Genomic DNA, 13,660 nt, shown 5'->3' with positions numbered 1-13,660 from the left:
TTTGGTTGGATGTGGCAAAAACATTAAGTATTATAAATGTTGTAGGTTTTTAAAATTTATCAGAGCAAACAGAGTCTTGCAGATATCTAATTCTAAATAATGGGTGTAAACTTATGAAAGGCAGTTTTTGAAATCTGAACTCTCATTGCAATTTTACATGAAGAACACTGTAGGCAGATACCCAAATAAATATGTGTGGTATTTCAGGGGATTATAAGGGAATACTTCATATCTGGGAATAAATTTTGAAATCCTGATCTAGAATCTGTTCTTGTACAGATTTGAGTATGAGCACAGTGGAAGAGGATTCTGACACAGTAACAGTAGAAACTGTGAATTCTGTGACTTTGACTCAGGACACAGAAGGGAATCTCATTCTTCACTGCCCTCAGAATGGTAGGAGAACTTGCTGATATATAATTCTGACTCTCTGAATTTATTTATCACTTTTGACCCCTATTGCCCAAATAGAGGTCTAGGTGCCTATGAGTTTAATATAAATGTTAGCTTTTGTCAATCTTGTTGCTATGTTATAAATAGGATGTTGAGCCCCCAAAGGTAATGATGGACTAACTATAATATATACTTATTTTTTTATACTAAGTGGTACCAGCAGTATATTTAATTCATTAGGAAATGTAGAATTATTCCTCAGTGCAAATAGACTTTTTTGTTAGAACCTGTGTTAAAGAATTGTACACAATCATTTGAATATGACTTAATATGATGATCTACAATGAATTAAGAATCAGTAGCCTTCCAGCTGATAATTTTGTTGTTACTCCTCTGCTTGCTCATTATTTATGTCATTTATTTATTGTGCTCTTAAGTTCATCTTTACTCAACCTAGGTTCTGTCTTCTCTTCTCACTCTGTACATAATTCCTAGGTTATTTAATTCAAACTTAGAATTTTAAGTAGCACCTACCTATAAAGATGACTCAGACTCTGTCTTTATACAGAATTCTCTGTGCTTCTCATAGGCACCTTAAGTTTCATACATCCCAAACAATCCTTACATGTACTTCCTAAATTACCTAGTTCTCTTTTTTCCTTTCTCTGTGAATTTCATTAGTGTCCAGATCATGAATGTGGTTGGGAATAAATTATTTCTCTCATCACCTGCATCATTTCATTTGAAGACTTCTTGATAGTATTATGTTTTTTAAATCCATTGCATCCTGTCTGTTTCAAGCCCTCCTTTGTTAGTTCAGTTTCTCATTTCTCATCTAGGTATCTCTAATAGCTTTTTAACCAGTGTCCTACCTATAATCCATCTTTCAAGCAGCTGATGAAATTGTTCATGATACAATTAATAGCATAAAGCTTCCCAAGGTTTTTAGAATATAGTACAGGTTCTTTAATTTGGCCCATAGGTCTCCAGTCGTTTCTGCTTTCCTCATAGTCTTACCTCCTGCCACATTTCATATACCTGTGTTCCAGCAGGTCACACTATCTTTATTTTCCTAACATACCTATACCTTAAGCTTCTCATACCTCCATGTCATTGCACATACTGCTTCTACTGCCAAGAGAGATAGCAGTTTTCCCCGGGCTTCCCTTCTCTTTCACGTTTGAGACACCGCCTTCAGGAGTTGAATACTGTGGTAGGCATAGAAAGGCAGGGTCCTTTTGAATCCTGTTTGCACAACTAGGTTTAGTTAAATGAGCAAATTGGTAAGAAAATGTTTTTAATAGATAAAAAAATTGTAGAACCATTATTAGAAATTTTGTTTTCCCTCATTGGTTTGAAATTTTTGAGATTTTTATTTGTTTGTTTTCTTCCATTAGAAGCGGATGAAATAGACTCAGAAGATAGTATTGAACCTCCACATAAGAGGCTTTGTTTGTCCTCTGAGGATGATCAGAGTATTGATGATTCTACTCCTTGCATATCAGTTGTTGCACTTCCACGTAAGTCACTACGTATTAAGAGCCATAGAGTTCCCTTTTAAAATCAAAGTTTAGCTTCCAAGACATTCAATTGGCATTTCTAGATAGACTTGGACTTAATGCTTTTTTCTTCATTTAGTCAAAACACCTCTTTTTAGCTAACAATAAATACTATGTGCCAGACATATCATTAAATGCTTTTACGTATATTGCCTACTTTAATCTTCCCAACTTTTTTTTTTCAATTGCCCCACAAGGAGCCTTTTTAGACTTTTTTTTCCTGATTGTACTTTTCATGAAAAGTACAATATATCCTCAAAAATAGCTTGTATTTCTTAACGTACTGTCTGTATGTCCTTGCTTTGTTCATAAAGATAATAAAACTTTTTGTCACATGCATTTCCCCCCACCCCAAGAACCATATTTGCCCTCATTGAGAAAGCATGCTTTACAATAGGTACTAATATTGTTATTCCTATTTTACAAGTCAGGAAAGTGAGACACAGAAAATTATAATAACTTGGCTAAAAGCATATCTAGGCATTCTGGTTCCTGTAGTACTCTTGACCCCAATGCCATATTGTCTCTTCAGTATGCTATATGACAACATGAAAGTTAGATAGAAGCCTAATTAGTTTATTCTTACCAAGAAAGTTCTTAATGCGTTTCTCTTCCAAGATCATTTAGAGTAGACTGGCTTCTATAGGAGGTATAATATTTCAAGTGCAATACTGTTGGCCCAAGACCGCATACCAACTGCAACATTAGGTTGTATTTCTGATTTGCTTAGCAAAGAGTATGGAGTGTTCAGGAAGATTCTGGAGTAGATGCCTTAGTCCATGGCAATGGGGATGGGACACATGGCTGTTGGTGGCACTCTTAGCACAAAGGAGAGTTTTGCCATAGCTGAGAACTTTGATTTTACACTCAGCATCAGACAAAATCACATCTTCATCTTTTGAAAGAGCAAGACCAGGTTTTTAGCCTGGAAAATCATATCTTAACAAGTAGATATGTACTCTGAATTTAGAGTTAATTGCTTGCTAAATTGAACAGAAAAGAAACTTCTAGTTTACTGTAAGACTTTATTAAAAAACAGTGTTAATATTGCTTCCAGTTGTGGTATAAACAAGCATAACATATTTCTAATTAAATATTCTTTCCTCCTAATGATGATTCCTGTGTTTTTTTAAATCTTTCCTAATTTGACTATTATGTTGTGATTCAATTCTAAAACTTAATTGGTCTATCTATACAGATGTAATCCTAAATATTTTCTAAACTAGAATTTTTGAGTAGCTAATTTGAAATGAATTGACTTTAACCAATTCATTTTGTTAAAGTGAAATGCCCTGTTCATGATTGTAGGTTCAAACTACACTTTATTATGTTTTTTTATGGTGGTAAACCAAATCCTTAATGGCGCTTCAGATAATAGAGGAAGGTTGACTTGAAAGCACATGAGCTGCTTAATGTTGGGTCATAGCATCATCACATATGGAAGACACACTGGAGCCTAATACTTAGCAATAAGACTGATAAAGTTTATCTGTCTGGATCGTAAAAATCCTCACAGGCATCAGCCTCTCATTAATCACTCTAACTCACTTACCTCTTCTCTTTGTAGTCATCTGCCACTACATTTATCCCATTCCCTATTTATAGTTATAACTATATAGTGATTACAGTATTTGTCTAGATGATTCTTTCAGTACCTTAGCCTCTTATTCCTTTTGTTCTCCATTTATTACTGCCTTTACCACTCTTACCTGTTACTAGAGTTCATTTGTGATCTATTTCAGACTTGCTGTTTTCCTACCACTACTTCTGTTTTTCCAGCTCACTTCCTGTAGCACTCTGTAACTCCTGCAGTCTTTTGCCTCACTGGGACCCATTGATCCTATTATATTATCATTGTTTCTTCTCTACTTGTATCCTTTCTTTCCTTTTTACCCTGTTTTACTTTTATGGTTAATCTTATAATCACTGTCTTGCATTCACCAAGTCCTTTTTTTTCCTCTCACTTATTTGGTGAAATCATAACTGTCTAAATCTATTTTTGCCTGTTTATGTCTGTACCAGTGCAGCTAATTGAAAAGTATTAGAGAAAAATGACACAAGCAGGCTGACTATTCTCACGGGCTCATAATGCTGCCTACCAGTAACAACAGTTCTCTAGTGTTCTTTTACCCACTCTGAGATGACTATTTCATATGTCCCGAAACTTCCAAATACCTTTTCCACCTTTTTACTCTGAGCCAATAACCCTACTCACAAAGAATTTGAAGTGACCAGAAAATAATTTCTACAAATTCCTACTACCACAAATACATACCTACCTGCATCTATGTCCATTCATATATTCGTTGTCCTATCTTAGGCCTACCCTTCCATTTACTAGATTTTATCCCTTTTACCTACTCAAGGACATTGTTCCAATAATTATTTTGTCTCTTCTGTGTCACCAGTTTTTCTTCTACTGAGTCATTACCACAGTATCACAAACATACTGTTATTTTTCTTTAAATAAAAAGTCCCTGGTCAGGCGTGGTGACTCATGCCTATAAACCCAGCACTTTGGGGGGCTGAGGCGGGCAGTTTGCTTGAACCTAGGGATTTGAGACCAGCCTGGGCAACATGGCAAAACTCTGTCTCTACAAAAAATACAAAAATGAGCCGGGTGTGGTGGTGCATGCCTGTAATCTCAGCTACTAGGGAGTCTGAAGTGGGAGAACTGCTTGAACCTGGGAGGTTGAGACTGCAATAAGCTGTGAGTGTGCCACAGCACTCCAGCCTGGGCAAGAGAACAAGAGCCTGTCTCAGAAAAATAAATAAAAAGTTCTTTTAGCTCACTTTTGGTTCTTACTCAATTTTCCTCCTTGCCTTTAGAGCAGAATACCTTGAAAATTGCCTGTATTTGCCTTCATTTCCTTTCCCCATTTTTCCTTAAACTTACTCCAAGCTTTCACCCCTTAACTAAACTGTTTTTCCCAGCTCTCCAAAGACCTTCTTGTTGCCAAATTCAGTGTTCACTTTTTTAGTGTTTGCCTTACTTGATCTGTCAGCAACGTTTGACAATATTTATTACTCCCTTCTCCCTGAAACGTTTTCACTTGGCCTATAGAAAATATTCCTCTGGTTTTCTTTCTATTTTTCTGTCCATTTCTTCTCAGTCTCTACTGCTGACTTTTCCATGTCACCAGAACCTCTAAATGTGGAGCACCCCAGAACTAAGTCCTTAGACTGCTTCTTTGTTTACTCACTTTTTAGGTGATCTCAACTTAAGGTTTCAAATACTATCTGGTGTTAACCACCCCAGATTTATTCCAGACCAGACTTCTCATTCTCTAAATATTTAGTAGTTCTCTCAAACTAGTGTGTTTAAAGCAGAGGTTCTATAACTTCCTAAATCCTTAAATTTGCTTATTTTACAGTCTTCTCAACTAATTAGTAGCAGGTGTATTCTTCCAGTAGTTTTGATTTTTTTAAAAAAAAATGTAATATTATCCTTGGCTCTTCAGTCTCTTCCATCTCCTCTTTGTCTACAAATCATAGTGGCTTTGCCATCCAGAATACATTCACAATTTGAACTACTAGCCATTCTCACTTGCCTTCACCCTAGTCCAAGCCACTGACCTATCTTTATTGCATTTGCGCTTCAGATGGTTTTTCTGATAGCGCAGAGTGAGTCTGTTAAAATAAAAGATTATATTATTCCTCTATTCAAAATCTTCCAGTTGTTTCCCACCTAAGAGTTAAAACCAAAACCTTTTGGCTTGCAAGGCCCCACACAATCTCCTACTGTTCTTGTTTAGTCTGCTTTAGCTACACTGACCTCCTTGCCATTCTCATGAACACTCCAAGCATGCCCCGTCTCAGAGCCTTTGCACTTGGCTCTCCTTGAAATGCTCTTCCTTGAGATTCCTGCAAAACTAGCTTCCATCCTCACTTGTTCCAAGTCTTGGTCACTTTTCCCAGCCTCCTATAGAAAATTTCAAATACTGTCCTCCACCCCAACAGATTCCCTTTCCTGTTTTATTTTTTCTCACTACTAATCACCATCCAATGTAGTATCTGGCCATTTTGTGTCTTTCCCCACTAGAATATAGGCTCCATGAAGAAATGATTTTTGTTTCCCTTGCTCACTGTTGTATCCCCAGCACCCAGAGCAGTATCTACTATGAAGTAGGTTCTCATTAACTATTATTAAGCAAATGAATATATACATGTGAAGATGTATTAACAAGTAGTTTGTTAGGAAATTAGATGATCGTGTTTTTTTCCCATGGATATTTTTAGAACAATTAAAACTTGCCATTATTATTCTGGAGATGAACTGTTCCTTTTCTTGAAGTTTCAGAAAATGATCAGAGCTTTGAGGTGACCATGACTGCGACCACAGAGGTAGCAGATGATGAGGTTACTGAGGGGACTGTGACACAGATCCAGGTATAGTAAATCTTTTAACTGTCCTCAGGAGAATGTTCCTTGACACATTGGTTAGCAGATAAAATGATGAGAAACCTCAGCCTCCTAAGTAGCGAGGACTACAGGCACACGCCACTGTTTTGGCCCTTATTATGAAACAAATTACAAAGCTCTTTTGTTTTGATTACTGCCAAAGAGTTAATGAGTTATAATTTAATATTTAACCTCTTGGGTTGCTATCACCATTTTAGTGAACAAAAAACTTTTCTAATAATTGCTAATATTTGTTTAATAAGATTAACTTTAGACACAAAATGAACAAGATGTGAGTTGAAAGTCAGCATAGTTAAAAAGTTCAGAAATAGTCTGTTTCTTACTGTATCTTTGCTGTAAACCAGGTGCAGCTATTTTGACATAGTTTGGTAGTTAATGTACTGTGTCTCATTTCAGTGATGAGACTAGCTTGAAAAATAATTAGAAACTATTGTAAGTCCCTATGTATGTAGTACTTTGTGGTTGCAAGAGGCTTCAATGAGCTGAATATTCTAGGTTTCTAAGCCTTATATATATTATAGGCATGAAATCCTGCAACCAACTCATAAAAGCTTCATTTTAAAAGCAGCAGCATACTAAATAAAGCTGAGGAAACTTAATAGATGCATAAAGTAGTGAAAAATGGGGGTAAAATACTGTAAGACTTATTTATATATCAAGTATAGATAGGTACCCTTCAGGGTACCTAAGTCTCCTGCTGTACTCACTAAACTCATTTATTATTGATGGTGTTGAATACTACTGCTACTGCTTAATAATTATTTGTTCATTTGAGGGAAGATTTGAGCCATAAGGCATTAAATGTTTGCCCCCAAATAGTGGTTAATCAGCATAACAGACTTATTCCTAAGGTTCATGGAATGGGCTTTGCTATATAGACATACTTTGAGAAATGGTGATTTGATTCTCATATCCAACTGATTAAGAGAAGATAATTTAAGAGTATTTTCTACATTATAGTTCTTAAAACTGAGTATTGCATGTATCAAGGTCTTTTGATAGCTGTCTGTTATACTCTTTACTGATATATAACTCCAGGATCAAATCTTATAAAATTGTGATCTTCAGAATGTAAGAACCTTAGACACATATAGTTTGTCTCAATTCTTAGCTTTATACAGGTCCTTCTTGATTTAAAAAATCAAAAAGTATGACACATAAATAGAGGGCTATAAAACTTATTCACACTTGTTCCAGTGATTTCCAGCTTTTTGCCCATGGATTCAAAAGCACTTCCATAAACACACTATATATATTACCACCAGATACAAAAATAAAGTAGTAGGCAACAATAGAAATGTGACTTTTCTCCTAATTGTACCTTGGTTGTCCACTGACAGCTTATCTTTTTCCAAAAGAGATGAGGACAGCTTATCTCTTTCCAAGAGAGGTGGGTTTCAGTTTCTCTTCATATTAGAAGTTCAGTTTCTGTTTATTCAAGAAGTAGTAGTTCAGTCCTTCTTAGGATTTACCTTCAGCCAGTAACATTGCTTAGTTTTTTTTTTAGCCCAGAGACTGAATTGGGTTGAGTGGTCACTAAACATGTGACTCTTCCCTTATTCTGTCTGTGACAGGCTAATATCTGATACGGTAGCACTGTTGCCAGGTCTTCCTCATTTACATTATGGTTCTCTTTAGGCCAGGGTCAACTCTGCCAAAGGCAGCTTTTTCCCCTGCAGAATTTGTTAAGTTAGATATGCTTGTAACTAAAAATATAGATGGTGGTGGTTGCACAGAAGACTTAACTGCATTAAGAATAAGTAGTACCATACAGTTCTTTGAGAGAAAGGTACATTAATAAGGCTCTAGAGGTTGTCTAAAACAAAGTTGTCAGAAAACAATAAGCAGACCATGATTTTGCAATAATGACTTATGATTTAGCCTGTTAATCTTTTAAGTTAAGAGATTACATTATTGGTGATTTAGGCAGCAAGCTTATCTCTGAGGGCATTAACAAATCATAACACCCAACCCTAGCACTTCCATTTTCCTATCTAGAACAGATAACTGTATATTGTATATTATTGAGCTTATTTACATGTGTAAATATTTAAATTTCCCTGAGTATTCTATGTTGATTTAAATACTTAATAGACTCTTGGCCCATTTTATATAAAACTGAAGCCAGTAGTACACTTACTTGCTTAAATGAAGGTCATATTATGTTAATGCATATAATTGTGTTTTCATACTGCCATAATAAAAATAGCAAGAAATATTTTTTTGTAAATTGAATATATTTTTACTATATCTAAAACAAGTGAATTCCGTATGACTATATTTAAGTTTTATAATGCTTAGGATTACAAAGATGAATCAGGTTGGGCATGTTGGGCATTAAATCAAGCTGCCACTTTTTTTTGTTTGTTTACTTTTACAAGATTTTGCAGAATGAGCAACTAGATGAAATATCTCCCTTGGGTAATGAGGAAGTTTCAGCAGTTAGCCAAGCATGGTTTACAACTAAAGAAGATAAGGATTCTCTGACTAATAAAGGTAAGATATACTGTGAATTTTAGTGCCCAGTGGAAAAAAATGGAGATAGAAAGGGCTTATAGTCATCAAGATTCTGAGTTGGACCTTCATCATTAGGATTGAGCAGTTAGAGTAATTGAGCTTTTCTAACTGAATTAAATTTGGCCCCAAATGACTTTGAATTAAGGTTGTGAAACCACCATTTGTTGTTCAGTAATTAATAATTATTTTTCTCCTTCTGATTTGAAGTAAATTTTGTCTTGTTAATTTTTGAACAAATGCATAGTGGTGGCATTTAAGACAAGATAGTTATTGCTTATGAGAGTAGGAACTCAAGCCTTTTCAAGGGCCTACTATGGTGTGATAAGCGACCTAGAGGCTACCTTAAGCCTTAAACGTAGTGTTTATAGTGTTGGCTATGCTCAAGCATAGCTGGGGAAGGTGCTACAAAAAAAGTGAGCGTTGTGTGTGTGCCACTGTGAAGTACAGAAAGGAAGCAGAAAAATGTAAATCATTTTCAACCACTGTATAGTAAATACTCTTTAAGAATACATTATTTGGCCGGGCGCGGTGGCTCACGCCTGTAATCCCAGCACTTTGGGAGGCCGAGGTGGGCGGATCACAAGGTCAGGAGATCGAGACCATGGTGAAACCCCGTCTCTACTAAAAATACAAAAAATTAGGCGGGCGCGGTGGCAGGTGCCTGTAGTCCCAGCTACTTGGGAGGATGAGGCAGGAGAATGGCAGGAACCCGGGAGGTGGAGCTTGCAGTGATCCGAGATCGCGCCACTGCACTCCAGCCAGGGGGACAGAGCAAGACTCCGTCTCAAAAAAAAAAGAATACATTATTCACTTGTTATTCAATATTTACCTTGCCCTAGAGTCCTGGAGACCCTAACCCAGCAGCCCTAGAGGAATTAAAGACACACATACAGAAATATAAGAGGTATAAAGTGGGAAATCAGGGGTCTGACAGCCTTCAGAGCTGAGAGCCCTGAACAGAGATTTACCCACATATTTATTAACAGCAAACCACTCATCAACGTTGTTTCTATAGATATTAAGTTAACTAAAAGTATCCCTTATGGGAAATGAAGGGATGGGCCAAATTAAAGGAATAGATTGGGCTAGTTAACTGCAGCAGTTGTGTGTGTAAACCCACAACCTTCTAGCTTTTGTGTTAGGGCCATTATGAACATGTTACAGTGCTGCAGAGATTTTGTTTATGGCCAGTGTTGGGGCCAGTTTATGGCCAGATTTTGGGGTGCTTGCTCCCAACATTTGTATATGTTCTTTTTGCCCATACAATTTTCACCGGAGAAATTTTTCAAAAAGTTTTGAGCATGATTTGGCTTTTTTTACTTTTATGTTTCTTTTTAGCAGTTCTATATTGTTGAAAGGCCAAGAGAGGTAATTTTTTAAAAATCTTTTAATTATCATTGTCTTTTTTTAGTAGGGTCAAATAAATGTACTATAGCTTAAAATCCGGAAGTTACAAAAGCAAGTTTAACCTAGAGACCTTTCAGATTTCAGAGGAATGAGAAATGAAATTAGCTAAATTTTATCCCCAAATATAATCACAAAGGAATCTTTGGTGTTTTATTTCTTTCAAAGAGTAACTTTTTTTTTTTTTTTTTAACATTACTTGTTTTCTTTTAAAGGGCATAAGTGGAAGCAGGGGATGTGGTCCAAGGAAGAAATTGATATTTTGATGAACAATATTGAACGCTATCTAAAGGTATCTTATGGCATATTTTTATGTTTCACTAATTTGTTTATTGCCAGTTGCAGAAATACCGACACAGTATGTTGTATGTACTTATTAACTTTTTACTTATTTTTCTAATGGATTTTTGTAATGGCTAACATGTTGTAGCTGAGTAATTCTAAAATACATTATTATAGTATAATAATATTTTGAATTCTCAGTTTAAAATCGCTTTACTACTTTAGTTGCCACCCTAAAGTTTAGATAAAATGTTAGTAGCCTCTCAACATTTTAAAGTCTTATCTTTTCAAGAAGGTTATATAGTTTAATTTATATTGTTTAAAAGCTTAAGGTATGCATCTTTCTTTGTTTTGTTTTTGTTTTTGTTTTTTCAAGACAGAGTCTTGCTCTGTTGCCCAGGCTGGAGTACAGTGGCACAATCTCAGCTCACTGCAACCTCCGTCTCTTGGGCTCCAGCTATTCTCCTGCCTCAGCCTCTTGAGTAGCTGGGATTACAGGCATGCACCACCACGCACGGCTAATTTTTGTATTTTTAGTAGAGACAGGGTTTCAGCATGTTGGCCAGGCTGGTCGCAAACTGCTGACCTCAGGTGATCCGCCCATCTCGGCCTCCCAAAGTGTTGGGATTACAGGCATGAGCCACCACGCCCAGCTAAGGTATGCGTCTTTGAATGAATTTTTGATGTCATAGTAGTCTTTCCCTTTTAAAAAAAATCAAAAATTTAGTTTATTTTCTTATTCAGGTTTATTTCTTGTTAGCTTAGTACTCTTCATTAAATGTCTTTTGAACACAATATTTTTAAGGCTTTGGATTGTGTTAAGGCATGGATTGCTTTAACAGTGTTTGCTTTTGAAGTCAGTGATCCATTTGGGCAGGCTGGAAACAGGTGAAGAGTGATACAAAGCCTTGTATCATGTGAATGATACATGTGAATTCTGTACAAGTTTACAGAAAGAAGAGTTTTTAGAGCAGTTATGGAAAATTTTGGAAGAAAAAGGATTTGAGCTGTCTTAAAGAATGGTACTTGGGCTAGAGTAGAATTGGAGGGAACTACATGAATACAAGCTGAAGCAGCAAGAAATCAAAGATCAAAACCAACGCACATTAAATTAACCCCTTTACCTTGAACTGAGATAAATAGCCTCTGGAAAACTGGGCTCTGAAGTCCATGCCAAAGAATTTGAACTTTATCCTGTAGCAGATGAGAAGCATTAAAGGGTTTAAGAAAAGCTAGTAGTTTAGTTGAGTAAGGAATTCGTGGGGTAGATCTGTATTCTCAAGGAAATCTTTCCAGAGACTTGCTGACCATTTCTGTAATGGAGTTAGATTCAAATAGTGTTATGTCTGAAATGTAGACCATCAGCATCATTTGGGGAAGGATGGTATACAGTGTTTAACCATTCTCGTATCGTTTGATATATTGACTGCTTACTTTAAATTTTCCACTCAACACTAATGTAGAAATACAGTGCTGCCTAGATAGAAGGTCCACATTTTAAATTTTAATTTTAACTGCAACTTTCCCAAGCTAAGCTTTTTGAAATACAGAATTTTAAAAGTTCTAATTCTTCACTAATAAATGGGATCCTTCCACCATGTTTGTTGTTTTAAGAGAAACAAATACATTGGCCATTGAAAATGAATCCAGAAGTGTATTTAAGTTGTCCACTAGTCACATATGCTTCAGTTAATCCTGGAAAATGCTACTAGTTTAGATAAAGCAGTAATCAGTGCTAAGGAACACTGAACTTTGAGAATTAAGCTAGTTCCTTGTCTAGGGGATTAAAGTAGATCATCTCCGAGGACCCTTCCAAGTTAGTGATTAATGGGCAGGAGTGTGAGTAGGATTTGAGACCTTTTAGAGGACTGTTTCAGTAGCCCAACTGATAGTGGCAAAGGACTTAAACTACAGTGGTAGAAATAGAATTGATAGAGAAAGGGCAGATAACCAAATATCTGCAAGGATGCCTGAACTGAATGTTGGGAAAGAAGGAAAAGGAGTTAGAGCAACTTAAGAGTTTTTATTTTAGGTGATTGGGAGAATGATGATCAGATTGGCAGAAATAGGAAATGTTCAAAAGATTATCTTGAAAAAAGATAATTTGTTCAATTTGGGTTTTTGACCATAGCTTTTATTATGTGGTGCTCTTCTAAGACTTCTGTAGAGCCAGTTTTAAACTTCAGAGAGTTCCAATTAGTTGGATGTCATATGTTTCATATTTGGGTTAAAAGGATAAATGAAAGTAACTTCCACAAGCAAGAAAAAGGGCAAAGAGTGTGGAGGCAGAAGAATCTTTTATCTCACTGTATGGTCATCCTGCAACACAGTGTGCTTGCATGTAGTAGATCAGTAAATATTTAGGTTGAATCACTGGCAAAATTGGAACTGCATAAGTGAAAGAATTTTAGAAAACATTCTGAAATGTAGAAATTTTTTGCTGTGAAGTTTCATACATTCAAAAGTATATAAAATGCATATACTGTGATTTCACCTGTTTTTGAAATATATATAAATAGATTAATTCTGTGGATATTCTGTAACTCATTATTATTTTAATATCCTTACCCTTTTATTTAGGTGTATTTCATCGTGCAAATGTGCAAGTTACCCATTTCACAGTTAATGGTCATTTGGGTTCTTTTAGTTTTTTGCTATTCATTTGTACAAATCTAATGGGTGTTAATTATGATTTTAATTTGTTTCTCTGATAACATTTTGATATGCTTATTGGCTATTTGTGTTTCTTCTTTGAAATTCCTGTGTCTTTCACCAGTTTTTCTGTGGCGTTAACTGTTTTGTTTAACTTAGACTTTCTTAATGTATGCTGGGTACTAATGGTTTATTGGTCATTTGTATTACAGATACAAAATTGTCCCAATTTAGTGGCCTGTCTTTTCCTTCTCTTTAGGTGTCATTTGATAAAAAATTTTTAACTGCAGTATCAAGTGTATCATCTTTTTTGTTTGTTTTGCATGCATGCTTGCTTAAGAAATCCTTCCCTGCCTCAAGGGCATGAAGACATTCTCACATTATCTTGTAAAAGTTTTATAATTCTGCATTTCATGGCTGTAGGTGTGAGA

The 13,660-nt window shown here is 35.8% G+C and overlaps 1 protein-coding gene across 3 annotated transcripts in view; it reads left to right on the top strand.

Moving 5' to 3' along the window:
- The window catches only part of DMTF1 (cyclin D binding myb like transcription factor 1), a 44,368-nt gene that overhangs the window by 12,158 nt on the left and 18,550 nt on the right, over positions 1–13,660 (top strand). For 2 of the 3 annotated variants that reach the window (XM_025378747.1, XM_025378748.1), the window contains 5 exons: positions 280–396; positions 1,791–1,913; positions 6,247–6,341; positions 8,756–8,870; positions 10,511–10,587. In XM_025378747.1, coding sequence (XP_025234532.1) covers positions 288–396; positions 1,791–1,913; positions 6,247–6,341; positions 8,756–8,870; positions 10,511–10,587 — 519 coding nt within the window. In that variant the 5' untranslated portion in view covers positions 280–287. The remainder of the gene's footprint in view (positions 1–279; positions 397–1,790; positions 1,914–6,246; positions 6,342–8,755; positions 8,871–10,510; positions 10,588–13,660) is intronic. The other variant, XM_025378749.1, reaches the window with a different exon arrangement.

This window comes from Theropithecus gelada, chromosome 3 (assembly GCF_003255815.1).
Source record: "Theropithecus gelada isolate Dixy chromosome 3, Tgel_1.0, whole genome shotgun sequence".
NCBI classification, from domain to species: domain Eukaryota; kingdom Metazoa; phylum Chordata; class Mammalia; order Primates; family Cercopithecidae; genus Theropithecus; species Theropithecus gelada.
Note: the sequence above shows the minus strand (reverse complement) of the source record. Positions and strands in the feature narration are given on the sequence as shown.